Source organism: Leptosomus discolor, chromosome 12 (assembly GCF_034619465.1).
Source record: "Leptosomus discolor isolate bLepDis1 chromosome 12, bLepDis1.hap2, whole genome shotgun sequence".
NCBI lineage: Eukaryota > Metazoa > Chordata > Aves > Leptosomiformes > Leptosomidae > Leptosomus > Leptosomus discolor.
In genome coordinates, this window is record NC_141402.1 from 5,129,102 (window position 1) to 5,153,902 (window position 24,801).

At 37.8% G+C, this 24,801-nt stretch overlaps 1 protein-coding gene across 3 annotated transcripts in view; it reads left to right on the forward strand.

Moving 5' to 3' along the window:
- The window catches only part of SOX6 (SRY-box transcription factor 6), a 248,981-nt gene that overhangs the window by 137,584 nt on the left and 86,596 nt on the right, over window positions 1–24,801 (forward strand). Inside the window, exons 7-9 of one of the 3 annotated variants that reach the window (XM_086472314.1) lie at window positions 8,738–8,861; window positions 14,371–14,469; window positions 17,503–17,582. In XM_086472314.1, the coding sequence (XP_086328440.1) occupies window positions 8,738–8,861; window positions 14,371–14,469; window positions 17,503–17,582 (303 nt within the window). The remainder of the gene's footprint in view (window positions 1–8,737; window positions 8,862–14,370; window positions 14,470–17,502; window positions 17,583–24,801) is intronic. The other 2 variants (XM_086472315.1, XM_086472316.1) reach the window with 2 other exon arrangements.

Sequence of the window (24,801 nt, forward strand, 5' to 3'; positions counted from 1 at the left end):
GAAATACCTAATGCTCATTTTAAATATGAGTTTCTTGGTTTTCTGCCTCGTTTTACCTTTTTAATTATTTTGTTCTTTCAAAATGTTTTTGTAGATGAATCATAAATGCTGTAGAAATTTGAGGAGCCAATATAACCGATTTGAGCCAGACACAGTTGGCGTAGGAAGGAAGCAGGCTGTGTGTATATTGCTAGAAGTTTAGAAACTCCGTTGCTTACTCCCAAATCTGCAATAATTACTGTATACCTAGTGGTGGCAATCACCTCAGTCATACTGCACAAACACATCAGTTTCTTGGAGCCTTTTCTGATAAAGACGGTCAGATCGTGTCAAAACCTGAGGAATCCTAGGAAGAGATGGAACAAATTAATTTTTGCATGCAATCAGTATTCTGATTTGACTTTGATCTCTAGACACAAGAGTTTTCTGCATTAAACTAGTTCTCCACATAGTCGTCTTTGATAACCCTTTGTGTTTCAATCTAGACACTCCATAAACATCATGCGATTTCTGGAAGTTATCTAGGTTACTGTTCTGCTTTAAATCTCTTTCAAAAATGTACAGGAGCAAGAATATTCTTACTAGATGTGACTATCTCCTTTGACCTAGTCTCTTGAATATTACCCATTTAGGCTTAAGGAAAAATATCAATACACGTCTCTATAATGAAGAAGAATAGATTCACACAGGAGTAAATACGTGAAGAAATCAGCCATAGGACTGGGCGGGATGGGAAAGGCATCTCCTTTTTGCACCTGTGACTCACCTCCACCCCTGTATCCTGCCAGTATGCAAGTGTTTGAGGGCTAAACTGTGTAGTGCTGGCAGGTACCTGCTCAAAAGCTGCCTCATTCTGATTTTTCAAGAGCATGTCCCTCGTTAGCCGTAGCTCTGCACTTTGGGTAGCTCTTTATACACTTGTGCAATAAGGTGTAAAGGTTACAAGCAGCAGATTACAATGGAATTGGTCTCTATCCACTGTGCATTGTCACTTCTGCGACTGAAAAAGAAATCAAGGCCTCTGGGTGTCCTCCTGTGTAAACTGTGAAAGTAATACTGTCCTCTGAATGAGGCCTTGAGCTTGAATTAATTAATAATTGTAAAGTATTCAAAAGCACAAAGGTCTTATATAGTTACAATACAATATAGTTACAAATCTTGGAATATCAGTGAAAATATAGAAAGCTTTAGAAACAGTGTGCAGATCAGAAAGAAATTCTTCCTGTAGTAAAGTAAATGGCAGAACTCCTAATTAGCATCAGTGACGCCCTGGATTTCAGATATATTCTGTGTTTGTTTAATATAATAGAAAACCCCCAACTTGTTCTTTTGTTGTACCTTTTTTACCTCTATGGGGCAGAAGGAGTTTTGATCAGAAGCATTGAAAGATGTTTCTCTTTTCATTCCCGCTTCTGCTGGAGCTGTTCTTTAAAGTGAAAGACAATCCTTCCTTTAGTAATCATCAACGTTGTGGCATTAGATGATTTTTTTACACTGTACATTGCAAGCCCTTCTGTTGAGGAAATTAGTTTCATGTTAACAACTAGTGATGGCTACTATTCAAAAAAAGAATTCTGTCTTGAAAGCATGTTTGGGGAAAACTCTGCTTGAAAACATCAATATGAAATGCAAATTTTAAAGCATCTCTTGCTCTAAATTTTTTAATCCACAGGAAATTTCAATGTACTCCAAAAATCTTGCACATTTTGATATCACTAATAAGGAATTTCTTACATAATTTATATTTAGATTTGAGCTGGATATAAAATATCAACAAGTATCATTAGGGTGCAATATTTTTCTTATTTTGGCATGAGTAAGACAAGGTGCAACTGAGAAACATACATCTTCACTAGTCTTTGGAAATATCTGAAATAATTGACTTGCTCAGTCTTCTGTGATGGCTTGGTGAACCACTAACTGTGCCAATTTGCATAATAGTCAACTCTTCACTTCTGGAGAAATAACTGTTTGTATCTGATTAAAATTAGGGCTGTTTTAGTTCTCTTGACTTTTCCAGAAGTTGCAGAAATAGAGATTTGCTGTTATGCTTTAACCAAACAAATGCACACATGGGGATAACAATATGCTGAGTTTATGCAGATTTTACAACACAAATCTGAATAAAATACCCACTAATAGACCCTTAAGGAGTAATAAACACACATGAATTTTCCTTAGTTGCACTTTAAAGTGATTTTAACATACTACTAGACCTTAACAATAATATTTAATTGACAAGATTATGCATTTGTATGGATTGAAAAGGTGGTAGATCTCTAATTCCAAATGAACTATAAATTCACTTTTGCATAACATGTTTTATTTATTTCTCTATAGCAGAGATGTTCTCCATCCCTCCTAGTGAGAGTTTCTTAAAATACAGACAATTTAAATAGATTTAATTACCATTTATCATACTCTTAACTTCATGAGATCATCTTTAGTTGAATTCTGTATTTCCAGATAGTCAAGGAGCTAGATAAAACCAGGGCAATACAATGAGAAGCTAATAGAAATGAAATGAGAGCTAGGGTTTAAAACTATTCTGTTTTCAGTGTGGTTGGTAGTATTTTTCTCTTGCTCCCTTCTTTATATCCCAAGTAGATGGAATTCAAGTTTAGTTCATTTAAAGTTTCAAAGTCTTGAGGAAGAAATAATAAAAAAATAAGGATGCTCTGTTTCGCTCTAAGATCATGGCTGCAATTTTCACATTAATGTTGTGGCCACTGCAGTAGACTTAAATCTCCAAATCATGCAGAAGCATTGGCCAAATGGAAAAAACGATAGGGAAAAAGAAAGAAAATAGCAGTTACAATCCATTTACAGATTCGGCAGTGGGCTACATATTTTTCATAGTATTTCCCATATGAAATGTTCTCACTTTGCAAGTCTATGGTATCTTTTTTACAGTTTATTTGCCAACACTTCCCCTGGGATCTCATTGGCAGACATTTTCTTTGTGGCTCATGTACTTTCACTAAGAGGAAATATTTTTCAATTAGAGTGTAGATAATTAGATGGCAGATATATTAGAACATAATATACCTCCCTATATGGATGTAGCTCCAGTGATTCTATATTGCTAACAGGAGCAGAAAGTAGTCTGAAAAATGTTCAGTGTGGGAGCTATGTCAACGCAATTTTCAGCATCTTAGCTACGATGCAGTGCCTGCATGATCACTTTTGGTCTGTTGGAGCCCACCTTTTTTCCGTTGCCATTCTTCCTCACGCAGAGTCACTGTTGCTTCCCTGGGATTGTTTATGACAGACGGGATTTCTCACTTAAGCGTTTGGGTCCACTCTCACATATTATCTTTACGTTAGAGAATGTTGGGCATTGATGGTGCATTAATTCAAAGCCTTGAGATTCATCAGTTACATTTCTGAGCTCAGAACAAAAGGCCCAGCCACCACTTGCACACAAAGTAGCCAGATCCTTTACAACTCAGCTGGTCAGTAAACCCAGCCTCACAGTTGCTTTGCTTCATCAGAACAGTACAAATAAAACAGCCAGACCATTCAATTATAACCAAAGAGACCTTTTTATTTTTTCAGTACCATTCTTCTGTAGTTTTTCTAAATAGATCATTTTTGGCACCAGAAAAGGGCTCAATCATGGCATGAGTTCATTACAATATTGGCAGAGTTGGGGGGGAGATTTGGGCCCAAACTTGCAAAAATCTTAGCACGTAGCTGCTTTTAAGCATTAAAGTGATCCCACTGACTTTCACACATATGAGTTTTCACAGAAGTCCCTACTTCTTTATACATCATGGTAATTGCTTTCTTGCAGTTACCAAAATGACCTAATCAGAATAAAATTCAAATTAACAAAAATTCTTCTCTTTCTTTTACAACAACAAAATCCAATACTAGTTATTGAAATAAATAAAATTCCAATAAAATTACAAAAGTATAAAAATAATAGCGCCATGTATTATATACAGACTGTTTAAAATGCAGATGAGGTAAGTATATATATTATGCAGGGTATTTAAACACTTGCACTAGTAGTACTGCAAGGCACAAACACCACTTTCAGTGCTATGAAGATTTTTTAAATGAGTCAATGTGAAGTGTAACCTGTTCAACTATCAGTTATAGCCATTATGTTCTATCATATAAGCACGTATTTTGAGCATTCTGAAAATGCACATTCTTACTTGATAGACTGCCATTACCTCGGAAGCTCTTCTACTACACTGGAGTTTCTAAATGAGAGAGTTGAAAATTTCAAACACATTTACTATAGAAATTAAAAGCTTAATGATTGCATAGGTGTGTTAAAGTAGTCTGGCTATACCAATTATTCAAGAAGTTAAAAAATATTAGATAGAAATTCAAGTTTAAACTCTCGAAAGTTTAAACCTGCCTATGAATGAATTAGGTTCTCACAGAGGCTGCAACATCATAAGAACAAAAGGTATTGTACATCCTATACTAAAGAAGAAAAAAAGTCAATTCAGTAAATTCAAAGATTGGTTTCTCAGCTAACATGCATTGGAGTTATCTGTTAGATTCGATACAAAGCTCAAGATTTCTACAAGTTGAGAACAGATTTTATTGGTGGAAGAAGTGGGGGCAATGGTTTTAAATAGTGATGTTGGATTATTCTAGACAATTAGAACATATTTAGGTGTCACACTTTTAAACTAGTGCTGGTTGTAATAATAAAAAAAAGCTTTAAGCAAGGGGTAAAACATTATAAAGATTGTGTTTTAAAAGATGGCATTTAATTCTCCTCTTTACTGAAGTAAACTGTGTCACAGAGAGGCAAGTGTCAAGTTTGATCTTGAGAAGTTTGCAAGGAATCCAGCCACCATTATAGGGTCAGATTTACTTCTCTTGAAACCTGTGATCCTTTCAGCTAAGCAGAAATGTGTGAGCTGCATTTTTGCTTGCACTGCTGCCATCCTTTTCTCTGAATGCCTTTACTTCTCTAGCTGCAGTGTTAGTTGTTGCAGAGGCAGCTTTGGATTTTAAAGACAGAACCCTTCCTCTTTCTTAGTCTCACTAAATGTGCTGTGTTCCTTATCCAAAAGAGGCAGATCATTTTCATTCAAGGCATTATTTTTGTATGACATATCACATTGGCTTCCAATTTTCGTGCACAGCACTAACCATCAATGACTTTTCAACACGGAGGATCGTCCTCCCAGCTTCTGAGACTGGCATTCACATGACTCTGGTACAAAGCACTGCAAATTTGCCCAGCTTATCAAAGAGGCCACTAGCTTTTATTATTTCAGGGAGAATCAAATTGGAAGTTGCTTCTTGAACTAATCAGGGCTGATTTGCTCTAAAGTTGTTTCCTGACTTAGATCTCAGGCAAGGAAGTGCTGTAATCAGTTCCCAAGGGCCATCAGAGTTATGATGGGATATTAAAGGAATGGTACACTACCTTTTCAGAGTTCCCTAATCTTGGTGGCTTCTCAAGTTTAACACAGCTAAACCTGAGCTTGTTGTATAGAAACAAAGCTTAATTTTATGAGGTAGCTTTATATAAGAGATGATTTTACTCAAGATTGCAGAACTGAATTTTGGAAAGAATGTACTCAGGTTTCCTCCAGGGTTTGTGCAGTTCAGTTGAAGATATAGACTGGCAGAATTGTTCAAAACCAAACATTTACTACCCGTCACAAAAAAAAATAAATAATGTTCATGAAAGAGAAAATGAGTCCCCCTGAGTGTCACTGTTTGCATATTAGCCCATAGTACGGGCTCTGCCAAGTTACTCTCTGACTGACTGCTGCAGATGCTCTTTCTCAAGTATTCTGAGTGAGATCTTTAGTGCAAGTCTTTGGGGACAAACAATAGCACCTGTTCCTCACAAGATAGCAGCCCAGTTAGTCCATTCATGTATCTTTAATGAAGCTCTGGGGCAGATGGCAAAAAATGGCATCATCAACAACTTAGCACAGAGGAGACAAAAGGGGAAAGTGCCGATCCAACAATATGCTATTTTTACGAATGGGAAGAGACAGAGTTGGAGTGTTTCTTGGGCACCTGCTACAGTCTTGGTTTTCAGAAAGACCTGAGGAACATCTCAGCAACTAAAATTTATGGGCATGTAGCCGATTTTATGAAGTACACCAGTTCACCCCTCCTCCCAATTTCTCCCCCCTCAGTAAAATCAAAATAATTAATAACAATAATGATAATAATAAAACCCTCAGAAAAAAAAAAATCAAAAATTAGGTGTCTACTGTTTTTTGGCATTCATTTTACATTTTTAATAATTTAGTGATTGGTCATACTTGTACATTCTCTTCCTTTTTAATGCTAATTTGTGTTTTTCAGTTGACCTGTGCTGAAAATCAACACCTATGTATATAATTCTGGATGAAACTAGCATTTAACTAGGAATAGCATTTAATATATGCCAGAGGGAAGACCCATGGGAGGGAATGGTTGCCATTCAGTGTGGGCTTTTTTCAGTCTGTGTAACTCTCTTAAGTGTAAACTCAAAGGTATACTTTAAATATCAAAGGTATACTCTAAATGTAAGCCACCTTTAGCCAAAGTTACATTGATTTATGTAGGCTGAGGACCTGATCCAACATTCAGAGTAGTATTTCAAGGAAGAACAGCAGATAGCTAGAACATGCGATGGTAATTCTCCACACTTACAGAATTGCTTTTATTTGAGTTGTAAAAAAACATTTTGGATATGGTGGAGTGGATCCAACTCTACAGGACTGCACTGAGAAATAACCATTGTAGGATTCGGTGGTTATATGTTTCAAACCACCTTTATGACACTACAGTGTGAAGTATTGCTATGGGTATGTACGCACCACTGCTCTAACCTCAGTACTAACTCTGATCTCTTCTGCATCTTGTGAGACTGTGTTGATGTCTTGTACATTTGCAAGCCCGTGGAAATACTTTCTGTGTGTGGTGATTGAAAGGGATATTTCTTAAGCCTGGCATCCATTTGATTAAAGTGTAGCTGGGAACGACTGAAAATGATCCTAAGTTGTGTTGTGTTGAATTTCTTCCAGTATGTCCTGTTTCTCTCAGACAAATCCTGCAGTTTTCATTTGCTGTACTCTTGTAGAGGCAGTGTAAAGGAACACCACACAGCAAAACAAGCACCATTTTATCAGGGGTAAATGTCTGTGCTAGGCACATGGGGAACAACTCCAATCTAACCAAGTTTAACTCATATCCTAAAACACACAGCCAGGCTTACCTCAGCTAAAATGAGAGAAATAGCTGCCCAAAGCTAGTTTTTTTCACGCCCCAGTGCCATAGCAGTAATTGCACAAAGACCTTTTTATTATAAGTTGATTTTCCTGAGAAATGGATTCAAAAAAATACTGTAAAGTGTTTATTTTTTTGCTTGACCTTTATTAACCTACATCTTAGGGCTTTCCCAAGAGAAGAGTTGTTGGTAAATTAACCCTCATAGACACACACAGTAGCATTTCTGCACTGCGTCAATGGCTGTGAAAGTAATGGGGATATGACAAGAAAATTTGGCACTATTTAAACAATGTCATAGGTCAACATATGGGATTTGACCAAAAAAGTTTTTTAGGAATTAAATGAAAAAAAATTGCTTGAAGTGTACTTTAACTTTTTAATAGTATTTAATGCCACCGATTTACGGTAGGATGAGGGCAAAATTTTTTTCTGCCTAAAACCCCAATTTCTTCCTAAATTTACTAGCTTTGATATACAAACCATTATATCTTTGCTTAACTACTAATCAGAACAATCATAGTCAAACCCTTGGGTACTTCTGGGGTTAAGGAGTGATGGATAAAAGCTCTTTGTGATCCTAGCCGCTGTTGCTGAAACACATGTAGCATAAATTAAGGAACTAGGAAATTAACATGTGGATTTAACAGACACAATTCTATCACATCTTCCATTTTCTATATGTTGAATACAAATGCTGGTATAACGTGAAGAATTTTTTGCTTTTGCATGCTTGTCCTTTTTGATACATTTATTAAGGTCAAATTAAATTTGCTATAGTAGGTTTTATTCTGAAATGGTCTCTGAATACAGCTCCATAATTACCAAGCTACATGATAGTGCATAAAGCTATAAAACTGCTTAGACAGACAAGCAATTTATATGTTATAGCGAGGTGTGTATGGCAAAGGATGTTAGTTTAATTGGGAGCCAAGATGTTGGAGCCTTAAATCTTAAGAGCTGGGGTGTTGACTAGAAGACTATTTAATACTGTTGCGATATTTTGAAATAACATACCTGAGTTGTTGGTCTATATATGAACAGTACAATGTTGTAGGATCTCAGAATTAAAATTACCCGAAGGACAGTAAAATTTGAACATCAAAGTAGCTACTGCAGTGTTAGGTTATTTCTAAAATGCTTGTCATTCTGCTGTCTGTGACCAAAGATGAGAAAACTTGTGAAAAATTAATAGAAATGTACTCTTCTTTTAAAAAACCTATGGTATGTTAGGATTTTGTACCTTTTTACCTTGTGTCAGGACAAGGAATATTATTTTTTTTAAAAAAAAAAAAGAGAACGAGGAAGAAGTAGGAAAACGTGCAGTTCACTGAGACTGTTACACCTTTGACACTGAGGGAAAACAATGTTAGTGAGGGCTTTGATGTGATAATGTGAATTTGGCAGAGATTACATTAAGGCGAATGTTCTGTGGGACTGTGTGAACACAAGAACACTATCAGTACTGGAGAAATACCTGTCAAGACAAATTTGTGCTATTTCTGATCAGAAACTCTCTTCTGTTTAGCAGGTTCAGGGTCACATGCCTCCGCTTATGATCCCAATTTTTCCACACGACCAGCGGACACTGGCAGCGGCTGCTGCAGCCCAGCAGGGATTCCTCTTCCCCCCAGGAATAACTTACAAGCCAGGTAAGATGACAGGATTGTGAAGCTATTTAACATTTAAAGATATTAACTGTAGCTTGTTGTATGATCTGTCTCATATAGATGATGTTACACAACAGGCATAGCTGGTTGGAAATAATGTGGAGTTTTGCAACTCCACTTGAAAAAAAACCTTCTGGTTTGAAGGGAGTGGATGGAATATTGGTTATTGAATATAATGATTTTTTTTTTACCTTTATTTCCTACAAATTTGCTTTAAATATATTGGCCCACTCACCTAGTAATTTGCATCTTGTCTGCCCCATGTCATTATACAAAAGCTATGTATCTTTAACCAATTCCGTTATCTTCAGTATACTTGTCTTTTGTGCCAAAATTCTTACTCTTAATTAGTGATAAAAGTCAGAGGAAGTATAATCTAATTAGCAGGCTTCAAATGGGCAACTTTTTGTTTGATTTCAATCTGAGTAATAAAAGGTTTCAGTAGTTCAATCCAAGTCAAGATTCAGACTTGTAACAGGTCACATAACCTTGCAGTGAAATATGTTTTGAGATGATTTAGCAAATGTTATGATTTCTTTCTTTTTTCCTCTGAGTTTACAGGACTCCTGGGGAATTCAATTAGGGATATAATGGTTTGAAGCTACTTTCAGAGCCTCCTTGTAAACAGGCCTTTAAATGTTTAAAGACACGTTGCCAAAGGAATTCAATGTAGGAAGATAGTTAAGTAAATAAAAGTCAACCTTATTTTCATTTATACATTCTTTGTAAGTGACCTCAGTCCAGAAGCAGCAACCTTATTTGCTCATTAATAGTATTCTCTGTTAAGCTGTCCTTAGCATATTAACCTGATAACTAATAATTACAAAACATAAATACCAGTTTCTTTTTTTGACATTAAATACAAAATGTACAAAGTAAAGCATTGATCCTGTTCCCACTGATGTTGGTGGTGTTTTTGCTGTTGACTGCAGCAGGAACAGGGTCAAATCCAAAGTAAAGCCTCACAATAGATGATGCAAACTGCATACTAATCAAAAGCCAGGTTGAGCCTAAAATATTTTCTGGCAAGTTTACTTAATATTAGATGAAATGAGGCCAAGCAGGATTTAATCAAGTATTTCTGTTCGTCCCACTCCCTTCTGTCTCTTTAGTCCAGAGACATTCCTCTCTAAACACAGAACCTTTGTTCGGTTATTATCTTCAGGTTTAAAAATCCCAAAGTTCTCTTCCAGTTTGCCAAACTGGCGCACTGTATGCAGGAACCAGTTAATGGAGGTCTGAAAGGCATCTGGCTCTAAATGGCACAAGATGATGGTTATTCACTCCCATCACCACCTCACAACAGCTGGGGACCAAATAGAAGAATATTTTCTCTCCAAAGATGTAAGAGTCACCAGTTGTGAAAATTGTCTACGAAACCCTGACTAATACTTTTCTTCTCACAGACAAGAGAAAGCATGTGCATTTGTTTCCTTGCTTTTCCCATTTTAATCTGAAATGCTTTCTGAATAGTGACTATTAATGATTAAGCCGTTGGTTGTGCTTTCCCCTGGAAGATGGTATGTCAGAGCACGTTGTGTTGATTTTGGCTCTATAGGCTACTTGGTACAACAATGACTCAGGAAGAAGAGTACCAGCATGATTTCCTGCACAAGAACAGATTTCTGCACTTATCCTAAAGTGTTCCTTACAGTACCTATCCCAACACATTGAGCTTACACTGCTTTACCTGTGATCCTATTGACCTCATAGCAGAAGGTGATACAGCTTTGGGGTATTTTTTCACTTGCTGGAAAGAGAGATCCATAAAAAATATTAAAAGAATGAAATGCAGGCAGAAATCAAGGCCTACATATCCCAGAACACAGCTAAGCTCTTTGCTAGTGTGTTTGTGGTTTATATCCAGCTGATGGTAGTAAAGACCAGAAGTCACAATGATTATACCCGGTGGCTTGCAAGAAATGAGAATATTTACTTTTTTAATATATTTATTAAATTCTACAGTGTGTGTGGCAAAGGTAGCTGGGCAGGTTAGTAGTTTCTGTTGGAGAGACATCATGATAAAAAAACCACCGTAACTACACTCGGTATTGATTAATTCCTATTTTTGGCATTCTCAGCACAGTAGTTAAGGAATTAATGAAACTGGAGATTAAGCTACACTCTTTCATAGAGAGGGTTCTTCAAAGTCATTTCTGAGGAATATTTATGAACTTGACTGCTACTACCTGTACTCTTCTACTTTTGTGAGAAATGAAACTTTCACCTCTCGAACTGTCAGTTTAGACTTGCTCATACTTCTGAGGAAAGATAGAGATGGATTAACCCTTCAGATACTTACCATTTTCTTTTCGGTTGCCTGTTTAGTTTCTATTTCATTTTACAGTAGTTGGAGGTAGGCAAGACTGAGTTTTGACACCGCCAGTTTTCCTTGACTTTCAGAAAATACAGCGAGAGGGATTTCAATAAAAGGAGCTAAGGGAACTGAGTACTTTTGAAGCGGACTGTGTTATTTAGGGAATGCCAAATTTTGTGTGCGCAGTCCACTGTTTGCGTTGCCCACAAAACAGGCTAGATATAAGCCAACTCTGACTTGGAAGAGACGTATCAGAGTTAGTGTGACAGTGCAGCCAAGACGAGAAGTGCCTTGGTGCACAAGCGAGGGTATGATTATGTGCACGGGTCCATGCAGGTGTATCTTCACGGGCTAAGTGGGAACCAATTTCATGTCTGTTTAATTCAATGCCAAGATAGCAGTTACTGAATACTGTTGCAAATCTGCACATAAACTCTATGCCTTGAAGTAAGAAAATGGTATTCCTATAACAAACTACACTAGGTCATACCCTCAATGAAAAGACCTATAGAAGACAGGAGAATACGTGAGGTTTTGAGGCCCTTCCAGCACATGCCTCAGTTGATCCTAAACTCCTGAGCTCAGAAAGTTATTGTGAAAACTCAAGAAATTGCTGATATACAGCTATGATTTGTATTAAATCCTGACAGGACAGGGTTTTCTACTGCCTGGCAGGATCTACAACATGAGGTGGCTGTAATCCTCCCCCCCCAGCCACCATATTTTGGAGCTCTAGGAGGTGAAACAGGCCAAAGTTAGCAAGTGCTGATGACAAGTAATAATTACATTAGGAAAAAAATCCCCGAAGTCTCATGCTTCCTTATGTATCTCAAAGTCATGTAATATAATTTTCCGGCATGGTAAGTACTAATTGAGAAATCAGAGCTGCATAGACCACCTAATTAATTTTTTATACATATTTCAGTATTTATACTGTATACCGGATTAATTAAAACTTTAGGGCGCTGTGCATCTCAAATGACTGTCGTGACTATTGACCTGCAGGCGCTTGACGAGCCTTGTAGAGTACCTGGTTGTGGGGGTTGCCACTTATTCCAGTGGGAAGCTGAGTGTGGCAGCTGTTAGGAAGCTAATACTTGCCCAGAGATGCTACACAGTTAATATAATTATTTTGCATTCCAAGTATAGCAAAGTAACTGCGCTGGCTTTCTGACTGTGACCACTAACTACTTGGAACTGGTTGGTAACATAAGTACCATTATACCTCCTCTCCCAGTGCAAATTTCCCTTCACTTAACCAACCACATGCATCCAGGAAAAGTTAGTGGGCTGGAGCATCCTTGACTGTGATTAGTGTGTCCCCATTAGTGCCCTGGGTCAAGAGGAGAAGACAGTGAGTGGGATAAGGAGGAAGACGGTTCCCTTCTCCATCTTGCAGTGCCTAAAGTGCTACTTCCTTCAGGTTTTGTGGCTAACAGGGAATGGGGAAGTAGGATGGTGATGGACTAAAGACATAATGTAGCGCTGGGCAGGAGCCAGACCATACCTGGAGCAGAGCTCAAACAGAGCTACTGTTTGCTCTGAGCAGAGTGGGAGGGCTGCTCTCTATGCTGGCTGCAGAATGGTGGTCCACATGACTTGGAAATGAATGATCACTTTTGCTTGATAGTCTTCCGCAAGTATTTTGTATTATATCAGTTCTTAACCAGATGCAGAAAGTATCTCTGAAAAATATTATTGAAAATAGAGACATTGAGGTACAGAGTTTGTAAACCTCTATTTAAAAGTTTGTAGAGTGATATACTGCAGTGTATTTTCAAAGCATTTCTTCAAATTTCATACATAAAGTATATAAAGACCATGAGTAGAATGGCTAAGAAACAACTCCTCTCTGCCTACCTAGGTCATTCTGCTTTATACACAAACATAATTTATAAGAGATTTTGCTATGCTGGCAGTACAATGAAATGTGAACATGGAAAGTGCTTTCCTAGGCTGGTGGCAAAATTAATGAGAAACGGAGGCAACGTTTCGGCCTGGTTCTGTTCCTACTCACACTGGAGTAAATCAGCAGTAACTCCTTTGAAATCAATGAAAGTAAAATTAGGTAAAGCATGACAAACAAAACCATCAGGCTTATTGTCATCTGGCTGAACCTCAGAGCATTTCAATGCTGTGAGATATTTGCCATCAAACTAATTAAACTCCTTGATTACAGTAGCTAATCCACATAACTAACATCATCTTAGATCTGCTGGACTTCACTGATATCCATCATTGCAGTTTCCATTTGGAACAGGCCTTTCAGAACTTTTTCCTAACGCTGTAAGTTGGTTTAAATTTTACATAGCACTGTACTCTGTTTTCAGTAGGCTGCTGTTCCTCCTGGCAAGTGAGAACAGAAAGTGCACATCAAATCAACTGTGCACTGAGTTGGCCGTGTACCTTTGCAAGACACAAGTGCTGCATGGGACTTGTTTCTAACAGAAATTCCCCAGGACTGAGTTAAAGTCTGTTATGTGTTCCCTCTTGGGTTTTACTAGTTGGAACAAGGAATATATAACCTCAGGATTTGTAGTAGCCATCCATATGTGCCTCACTCCTAAATGTTGAGGTAAGAGCTGGAAGTGGCAGTAGGCAGCTGAATATTTTCAACTGGGTTATTGCACTGAAGCTCTTTACCTGCAGGCAGACAATTGTTGGGCAACTGATTTTGCTGTGACATGAAGATAGCAGTAAGGCAGTGACGTGGCAAACCCTGCTCAAAACAAAGGAAGAACTGAGGTAGTGTCAGCGGACAGGGGAGATGCTCAATAGTATTGCCTTAGCCAGTTACCTCTATTTAACATCTTCCTCAATCCTGATACCTCTGCACAAACAAAATGGATGTCCTGTGTTGGAATATTATGGGAGTGGGCATCTGTAGCCTTGCTGTATCCAGACAACACCCTGAGGAGAGGTATGCTTTCCGCAGCCTGTTCATTATGTTTGGGAGGGTAAGGCCCCGGAATTTGTGATCTCTTTCATCTCTTCCAACTCTGTTTCCTGTTATATCGTGAGTGCACATGGAGAGTGTGCAAGTGGCAGTTTGAGATCCACAAGTGAAGAGACAGATTTTAAGTTACAATCCCAAAATGGGGAAACCATCATCAAACCGAAAGCTTTGTAAGTCAGATGAGGAGAGTCAGCTTGTGTCTTACAATTGTGTTTTAGGAAAGATGGGTAATAAGGCAACACCTTCCCCCTACCCTGAGTCTCATAAGAGACCAGCATCCTTCTTTCCTCACAGCTCACAAAGCTTTGATCTGGAAGGTAAGTCCATACATCCTATAAATAAGGTCCACTAAATTTCATTGCTTCATCCAAGACAAAAAGAAACATTTACATTATTTCTATGTAGAACAGTATGGTACACTTGCTGGCTGCTTTTATTCATTTGGAAATGTTGTTCAACCTGACAATTGAAACAGAAGTCTGGCATACTTTTCCATGGCTTGTAAACACCAACTTATATACAAACAACAGCAGCCAAATGTAAATAGACAATCAGTGCAGCAAGGAGATTGAAGAGATCAGTTTGCAAAACATGACAGAATTTCTTCTTCCGGCATTCTTCTCACTCCTGGTTATCAAAGGCCAGCACACACCGATACCTAAAGCAGTCCTGTTTGAACATGTTCCACTGCCTTTTGTACAAATGTGAAAGAATGGATCCTCACGCAAGCATTCCAAATTGAGAAACAAATTTGAAAAAAATTGCTACAATACATTGACTGATTTCTTGCCAAGACAGCTACTGAGAAGCTTCTTGATCCATTCTTCCACTGAGAAGATGAGAGGGGGAAATATGTACCTTCTGTAATTAAAAATTAAACCCAGCCCATTCCCTGCATGCTTAGTTTCCTCAAGGGAGAAAAAAGTACCTTTGCTCTGCTTCTACTGCATGGTGTCAGCAAGGTACTCCAGAGCTGAAAGAGTATTAATTTTTGTTCTCAGCACAAAGTTACTGCTAGCCCACCAGGACTTAGCTATAATTTACCACGTTAAAATGAGGGGGAAAAGGAACAGTATTATGTTTTAGTAACCAACGAATGGCATAACTGTAAAATTATTTTTCCCGTAACAAAAGAAAGAACTGTAGCCAGCAAGTGAGCAAGAGAACACTACAGGGTGTGGTAGAGATACTATTAAATTAACTGCAAAGCCAAAAACTCTGTGTGTGTGTATGTGCGTGTGTGCGTATAAAATATCTGGCTATTTCAAACCATAGGAGCATGACAGCTGTGAAAAAGGAGTGCCACAGGGAATTCTTTTAGAGTTTGATTTTTTTAAAAATATGTTTGACATGGAAAATGTTTTAGTACAAATAAAGCAACTGGTATTGAACTTAAAAAGTGTATGTGGAGGGGGAGGGAGAAAGAAGAGATTGCTGTGTGGAAGAAGAATGAATAATTCATGATATTTAAAGAAAGAATGCCTCCGAAATGTTCTGCAAGGCAGTCCATGCTGATAACTTGGATGGTTATTTCCCCCCCATTTAAAGCATCATTAATTCAACATCTTTGTGATTTTTTTTGTAAAACCTTGTAAGATATTTCTGAAAGAAACATTATTTAACTTAGATTAGGATCTTATTTATTCAGATAATTTCATATAAATATCAAAGAGATAAGCAGAATTATTTAACCATAGAGAGACAGCTTTAGTACTTTAAAAAGGATCTAGGGGGTTTTTCTTGCCTTTTTTTAAAGAAGAAAAAAACAACATCGTTGCAAACTAAAATCAGCCTCACGGAAGGGGGAAAATAAGAGGAGATATTTTGAACATTACTCCATAGGACACCAGTACAATATAGTGTTAGTGAATGCATTGTAGCAGAGCTCCATATGCAATCAGAATCCAATTGTTGCTGGACTGTGTACAAGCGCATACTGTGCTCAATGGTCTGATGAGGTATTACGGATATGATGCAAAGAGACCTTGTGGATTAGACATGTACTATTTATTAAAAAAGTGAAACAATAGAACATTTAAACAGAGTTGAATACGATAGCACTTCAGGTGGTAAAATGGAAGAGTTCTGAGGAACCCAGTGACTGCAAAGACTTCAGCTATCACTATTGATTTGAGTGGATTGACAAAAAAAAAATCTAGCTCTTGGAATGTCCCGATTATATTATTCTGGATTTCTATGTTTTCCTTCATTGCTCCATTCTGCTTTCAGCATGGAAAAGTTCATGTCAAACAGACTGATTATTGTAAATCTCAAAAATGTGCAGAGGAGCAGCCTGTTAAAATGTAGCCTACAGATAGTAAATAATATTGACTTTGAATAAGTATCTTGAGCCAAAGAGATATTCCATTAAATTATAGTTACTGTGTAGTTTATTTGTCACTGTATTAATTTTTACATTACAGATTACACTGCTAAATTATTTCAGCCTTCTTTCATTCTTTACATTGACTAAGAGTCCCAATGGCACTGTGTGATGCATTGTTGTGGTGACTTGGAAGTGTGAAAACCCATTGATGCTATAAGATATAATGGTGCAATGCTTATTTTGGATCAACAGTATCTCTTATTTTCTGGAGCATTTGTTGTCCCCTCAATGGAGAGGGCACATATTTTCAGTTTCCAGCGAACACAACGGAGAAATTTTAGTGCCTGAATCATCATGTAACTGAAAAACTACCTAATCTATCAACTTCAGTAGGGTCCCAGATCTAAGAGAAAGTTAAAATTATATTGCAAGCTATTTGTAAAAGTGATTTAATTTTGTATTTCTCTATGGTTACCTTAAAGGAGTTGTCCCAAGACAGAGAACCTCAAAGCAAAACAAGAAACCGCCTCAACCTGTGTTGAGCCAACTAGGTAGCTTTCTCAGGAAAGAGCCACTCAATACTGAAACGAAATCACCCTGTATTAAACAGGGCTGAAATTTCTCGAGTTACAAGAAATTTCTCCTGTTTTAAGAAACATGTGATGACAACAATTTTTTTCCTCTGGGAACCACCGGGGTTTCCCGGGATATCTTGTCTGTGTGTCTCTGGCATTAAGGCCCATTTCGTGCCCAAGCTTACATGCTTGATTTAAACATTTGCTTTTGAAAATGAAAATCATGAGTATCACATGTACGTTTTGCCAGTTTGCCTACCAGCTATCTGCTAACAAAAAAGTTCCGAGGGAGCGTGGCAAGTCCGTGCCCAGCGAAGCCTTTTGTTTTTGCAGATGTTTAGGCTTAGAGGAGGGCTGTGGAGCACAGGCAAACCTCGGTCCATGTTTGCACTTGTCTGCTGCTATTCTCTGCTCATTGTCTGAACCTGCACGCATTGTTCTCCCGACAGGTGATAACTACCCTGTGCAGTTCATTCCATCAACAATGGCAGCTGCTGCTGCTTCTGGACTCAGCCCTTTACAGCTCCAGGTATGTGCCAGAACAAAAAAATGTGGGATCGAAGCCAACATTTTAGGGGAAAACTGCTAACCAGCTGTATGCTAAATAATAGCCTGAATGTTAAATAATTTTTGAGCACAGCCCAGGAAGATTAACACCTTATGTACTTAGGGTACTGCAAATATTGCAATGTGCAGCCAACCTTGATACTGTGAGTGAAAGACATTGTTCTGTGTGTTTTATATTGGCAGAGGTAATGATATTTTTTAAATTATATGACCAGTTGATGGGACGTAAGTTCAGAGACCTCTTCATACTTTATTTTCATTTAGTCTTTCCCCTGTAGCTGCAATGAAGTACCTTTAATTGGAGCAGTGAGGCAATGTGTGTTATTGGGGTATTTTGGTTTTTTTCAGACAGTGTGGTGCTGATAACACAATAAACTGCAAACTCTTTCAGCTTCTGTATTTAGGTAATTTCAACCTTTCTGTGCTTTAAGCTGGTGAGATGCCAAACATGGTCAGGAGCCTTAGTTTGGTCATTTATTTATTTTTGGCATATATAGAATGAAATGTTGTGAAAGGAAGATTTGTGTGCCATATTATTAGCTAGCTTTTTATGGCAAGAAGTTTTTAATTTCACAAGAAAAGACACAACAATGTCATAAATAATGAAGACACAGTCAAAAGCTTTCAGAGTTAAAATGTGTGGAAAGAAAGTGACTGAACATGAGAGGAAAGGCCATTAAAGATGCATGTAACTGTTTGCAAGTAAACCTTTGAAACCTCTGTTTGAGTTAGGTCAGAGTTGGATTCAGATGCAAAGTAGGAATAAATTGTGCCTAGAGTGGCAAATTACTACCATGTTAATAGCCAAATATCTACTTTGCTTACACTTCTGCAATTATATCATTTTCCAGAGGGTCCAAAGCAAATTAAAAATCCTCTCATCTTTACATGATGTTGATATTCTTCCTGCCAAGTTAACTTAGGATAAGTGAGAACGGGACCAGAACTCGCTGTTCACTGATGGTCCAGAACTGGCAAAAAAGATGCCTTGAGCTTATGTCTGACCAAACCTACTATCAAAACTTGAAAAGACAACACCCTGACACTACAGGAAAGGATCTCCAAAAAATACTTTTAGGTCATGATAGTATTACGCTAAAACTGTACCTTGGACAGGCTTCAAACCAAAGGGAAGTTTTTCAAAAAGAAAACTAGCAGGTATCCTTTGAAAATCTCTACTTGAACATACATTGAAGCAAAGGTCTCATTAGCTTTAGTTGAGAAAATACTTCAGAAATCAGCTTTGTGAATAGAGAGACTATTTTTGCTACATGCAATATAATAGTGAGCCTACCTAAAACTGTAAGGCAGGAAAGGATAAAAACTGTTCAGCTGCAAAAGAAACAGGATCCAAACCACAGACATTCCCTGTTCTTTTCTTTTACAAGATCCATTTGTATCTTGACCCACAGATCTATTTGCACGTCAGCCTTGATCAGAACCTACAGCTATAGTGCAATTTCATTAATTTGCGGAAATGATAGACTGAGCTTTTGAACACCACGAGCACAATTAGAGAGAAAACAACCAGAAAAGAAAGTAGTTCTAATAAATTCAGAAATACTTGAGTCCTTGAGGGGCCTGAATTTCCCTTCAGATATATTTGTTGTGAAAGAGGGTTTTTTTATTTGTCCCATTCCCACCCCTTTCTATTTTATTTGAGTTTCACCTTTATGGGATTTCAAAACCTTTAATGTTTCATGGTCATAAGAACTTAAATTCTTCAACTGATACCTGCTCATCTGATTGTCAGATTGACTGAACTATATTTTATTTACTCCCACTATTAATATCCTCTTTGCTTAAATTTCTTAAGTGTTCCCCAAATGAACAGTTATTTGGGTATGTTTGTTGAAGGGAATTTGTTGTTATACCTGATGCATCATGAAGACTGTTAGGGGTGTAGCATTTCAGCACATTTTCCCGTCTTTGCTTCCCTTCCCCCTTCTTTCTCTGTTTTGCTTCCTTTCTTCCATCCACCCCACCCACTTATTTATTTACATGAATGCTGTGACCATGGTATCTGAGTATTTCCCAAGTGCTTAAAAATACTGATCACAAAACTAATCTGCTCCTTTCAGCCAGGGAGAAATAGCTAATTCATTTGCAGGTTTGGTTTTGTTTCTACATGTGAGCGTGTGTGTAATATCTGCATTTGGAGAACTTGGGGAGGGAAAGCTATTTCAATTAGAGAAGCTTTGCAGTAGCTCTAATATTTCAACTTTACCAGGATATTATTATTATTAGTTCCAAAATTATAGTCCATAATCCATATCCAGCTACAGTAGAAATTCTGCCAGCTTCAAGTTTATAATCTCTCCACATTTTTCACTTACATTGTTTTGGGATGATCATGCCTCAGGTAGGAGATAGCAGCAATTTTGTGTTCTCATCTTTCTCTATGTTATGGCAAATTCTAGGGAAGCTCTGAATCTAATAGCACAGAAAACAATTTACTCCCAGGTATATCATGTAACAACAGCAATTATTCTACAGAGGTTTTTTCTCTAGTGAGCAATTTGTAATTAATGATTTGCCCATCTTATTCAAGCTATTTAGCACATTGGTATTCAAAATGCATTTTCTCTGAATTGTATGTCTGTGTTCACCAGTGGATTATGTGTCTCTGTGAGTTAAAAAACTTTATTGAAACATCTAGGAATTTCTCAAGTAACTACTTTCACTTTCATGGGCCTTGTATTAAAAAAAAAAAAATAAATTAAAAACCTTACGTTCTCCTTCAGCAACAGACCCGTTTGACACGTCTACTCCTAAGATTTTGCATTACGTTGTTCAGCCAGTGGTAAAGTACCATTAATACTCAGTTGTAGCTTTGAGTATCCTGAAAGAAAGTAGTAATTACCACACGTTTATGCCAGTCAATGAAGCGGTGGCTTCCTCTGCTTCGGGTTGAATATCAGGTAGCTTCCTTTTATCTGTATACTGATCTCATGAGGGTGGCATTGATGATGTTGTTGACAAAAAGACTTAGAACTCTGTGTTCCACACTTCCATTGACAGTCCCATGTCACCAGCTTCCTCAACAAGATTCCTTGGCCAAGATTAAATAATATGTGTGATAGGACCAAGCCTCGTTAGGACTCTTGGCATGAGGGAGGGTCTTGCTGACGAGGGAACAGTTCTCTAGGTATGGTCTAAGAAGATGGACCAAGCTATTTCTGTTCACCCCTTCAGCTTCAAACAACTGTGAGTGAATCCCGTCAAATCAACCTTCTGCTAAATAGTTTACAGATAAATTACCAAATACACCTGTAGCAGGTATGCATAGTGGTGTGTGAACCAGTTCTGATGCATGTGTGTAACAAAAGTGTGTTGCTTTAATTAATCAGTGTGAGCAGTAAAACCTGTCAATAATTTTCCCTTTGCTCCTCTTTTTTATACCCACCTTCTCTGGAGGTTCTCCTCTTTCCCGTCTCCCTGAATTGTTTCCCTAGTTGTCAAATGATTGCACTGATATTAACTGATTCTAGATATGTGTGCCCAGTAATCTTGCTAAATGAGTGAACTTGATCATGAAATGAATTTTCCCAGCTCTTGTGGTGCTGGTAGCAGTAACGTCGCTATTGCTAGTCTCAGTGGTGGCAGAAGTGGCACCTACATGTCCTTACTTTCAAACAACAAATGTTACTATATGCTCTTTATTGTTCAAAAAAAATCTGCCTTCATTCTTAGATATTTCTACAAAGCAGTCTTTGCAGTAAATAAGGAAATGTCGCAACTCGCCCAACCACGACTGATAAACTGTTGATAGAAATGGAAGCACTACAATGATGCTAGCTGGAGTTATTCCTAAACAAAGTGAGCTCTAGGAAAAAAAGCAAAACAAAAAAGCTTTAGTTCATAACTCTTTCCCCAAACTATTTGTGTAATTTGTCCTTCAAAATTTATCGCTTATAACACTAATGAACCTTGGCAAGTCTTAACTATAGTTGCAGCTGTGTTCTTGAGGCCTGAAGTTTTTATAATCCATTTTAAAAAATCTAAATTTTAACTAAACACATATTTGTCTATTTCTTTTCTCCCCTCCGTCTCATCCTACTCCTCCATACTCTCTTCTAACTGCAGACAAAGTAAACGACCTTTTTTTTTTATACTGCTGGGTGCAGATCCAGTGCGCTGCTGAAGCATTGCATAGCCTGCCTCAGGGGCACAATATTAGTAGAGGGAAGGCCAAAGAATGCTATTTTTAGTTGAACAGTTCAGCAGATGGAGGCATGAATACTCATATATCTGAAGGTTGAGGGGTTTGAACCATTAATTTTGATAATGTATTTAACCCTGGGAACAATCAGAAACTGTAACTCTAAGGTTACAATGCTTTTGACCTTTAGAGAACAGAGGGCACTCGGTACAGTAAACAATATATTACATTTCTACTTATTCCAATTCTCTCACACATATAAATTTCAGGACATAGTTGACATTTGCTTTCCTCAGCTATTTTAGTGCTGGTCCTTAAAGTAAGTCAAGAAGAATGTGCAGGAAAGAGGCCAATGTAATGCGACAGTCATGTAAATATGGCCTTTAAATAGCTAAGATGTTAAATGTGGCCTTTTATGAAGAAATATTCTCGGGAACTAGAATTTTGGTGACTTATTATTTCAATGAAAAACTTATTTTAGTGGACTGCTGCTTTTATGGATTTTCCTCTATATGTTGTAGCCTTAAAGCAATTTTTTAGTGGGGTAATATGATCTGATAGTGATACCTCACACTGGGGGTGATTTGGTCCCACTCTGGTACCACATCATGTAAAGTGATGTACCTGCCTTATGTCTTATTAAATGATGCATGCTCCTCTTCAGCAAATATAGCAGTTAAATATCACACAGCTTAAGTATTTCTAATTAAAATATCTCCATGTGTCAGCATATTGGTAATGTATTATTTTAATCCATTTATTTTGTTTATGAAACAGTGACATATGTTTAGATTGTGAAATATATGAGCCTTAAAAATCACTTTATTGAAGAAAATTAATTTCTACAATGCTGTCTCAGTAATGTGTTCACTCACCCAGTCAGTCACTGGCAGGGCTGCCAGTCTTAATGTTGGTTAGACACAGTTTAACAGTTTTATCTGACATAACACTCTCGGATGTAGGCAATAATAATTTTTTCAAATGCAAAAACCACGGGGTTTTCCTTTTTTTTTTTTTTTTAACACAATGAAGAATGGGGATTGGGTAAATGTGAAAGAGGTTTGGTGAGACCAATCAAAATTAAAACCAGCTAGTTACCTTTTCAAAGTTAGACACTGTAATTTGTTTGTCAGCGGGTAGATGTTTGGGTCAGCACTGTGAGTGAGTGACTGTCAGTGGGAATTCCTACAAGACAAGTAATTTCCCTCAATGTATTACTGACAGATTGCTCACTTCTTCGAATCACTAGAGAAAACAAACTTAATATTGTTACAGGCAGAGTTTCTGTCTTCATTAGCCTTATAGAATGATTTTATCTAGCATTCAAAGACTACTGAGCTCTAGGTGGGCATATTTTAACAGAATGTTCCTTATTATGATACAGTGAATAGTGGCCTAAACTAAGGGAATGGTCTCTGCAAATTTCAGTATATAGCAGTAGTAAATTAAATATGTTGGTCCTTTTCTTATGTAGAAATTTAGGTTGCAGCAGAGGAAGGAAAGAAGTTGAAAGAAGATTTTATTAGGGCTCTGAGAGACCAAGCAAGCCCTTTAATGAAAATAAAATTAAAAATATGCCAACCTTGCAATACTTTGGAAAAAATTAATTAAAATCAATGAAATGGTTATACTTGTGCCTTTCCCTACTTGAATGTTTATGTCTCTGTGTGTAATATCTGTGATATCAAGTTGAATTATATCAGTGGCAGTATCAATGAAAATGATGTCATTGAGTCAATATTTTACCATATGACCTCCTTTCTTTGCAGAATTTCTTAGTACTCCACCTTCTCCCCATCCTTCTCATATTCAGCTCTGAATTTTCTGGCAAAGTGATTTTCATCAGGAAAAGACAGCCCATCAAATTCGAGACTTTTTGCAGTAAAATATCAATTCGATGAAATTTTGGCCCGCAGGATTTTCTGTAATATCAGTAATGTCATCCCTGATCAAAATGAGAGGCAGTGTCCCTATCCTCTTCAAGTTAGTGAAAATGGACAGACAAACAAACAAAACCATTGGCTAGAGGAATCAGCCTGGTACTGCAGCATTGCAGCTGCAAGACCCTTCTCTCACCCATTTAATGTCCTGCATCTTCAATGACTGCTTTAAACCGCACGTCTTTGTTACTTGCATTCTTGCTTAATGGAACAGTGTCACATTATTTAATGAAAAATTTGTAGGAATATTTAAGAAAGAGACTGTTTCTATAGTCTGTAGCAGTTCTAAAACTTGTCTTGGATGTGGTAAGCCTAAGTCTAGTTCTGGGCTTGTGTTTCCCTGCTGTTGCAGGAAGGACACTGGCCACCAGACTGTCACCCAGTCCCCAGTCTGCTGTAGCTCTCTGCTTCTGTTCCCTTCAGGTGACCAACCCCTCTGCCTTCAGAAGTGCTCCCATCCTGCGCCTGCTCTCCTCTCCCAAGAGGGAAGACTTTTCAATCTGGCAGCTAGGGATCAGGCTCCTGGCATGATTCCCATCTTTCGCACCTTTAGATCTTACCAAGCAGGACAGCTGCCTTCCAGGCCCTTATGCTCTGTTCCAAGGAGAATTTACCATTGAGATCATAAATGGCACAGACATAAACTCACTTATCAGGAAACTTGTATGTTTAAAAGGATGTCATCTTTATAGCCTGGATTGCAGGTTTCCTGTGTCTCTTCAGTCTGTACCAAGGCAGAAGCTTGAGCCCAAGTGACTGGAGGAGGCTGAGCCCCCAGCATCAACAAGACGTTCTTGCTGCCTTAACCAGTGGCTGTCCCTCACTGAAAGCCCAGGCTCTATTTTAAAATAATTGTGCTTTGCAAAGCTCTCTCCCTAGGGTATGTATTCACTCAGAAGCCAGTAAGAAGCAAATAAGTTACTGCTGCATTTACTGACAGAGCACCAGAGGCACCAGTACTACAGAGTGCTATCAGGGGACGAGCACGTTTTTTTAAAGCTCTTTTAAAACTGTGGCATCCCTTTAGGGAATAGGCTGACTGTGAGGCGTACTCCGAGCTGGCAGCTGGATTCCTTCAA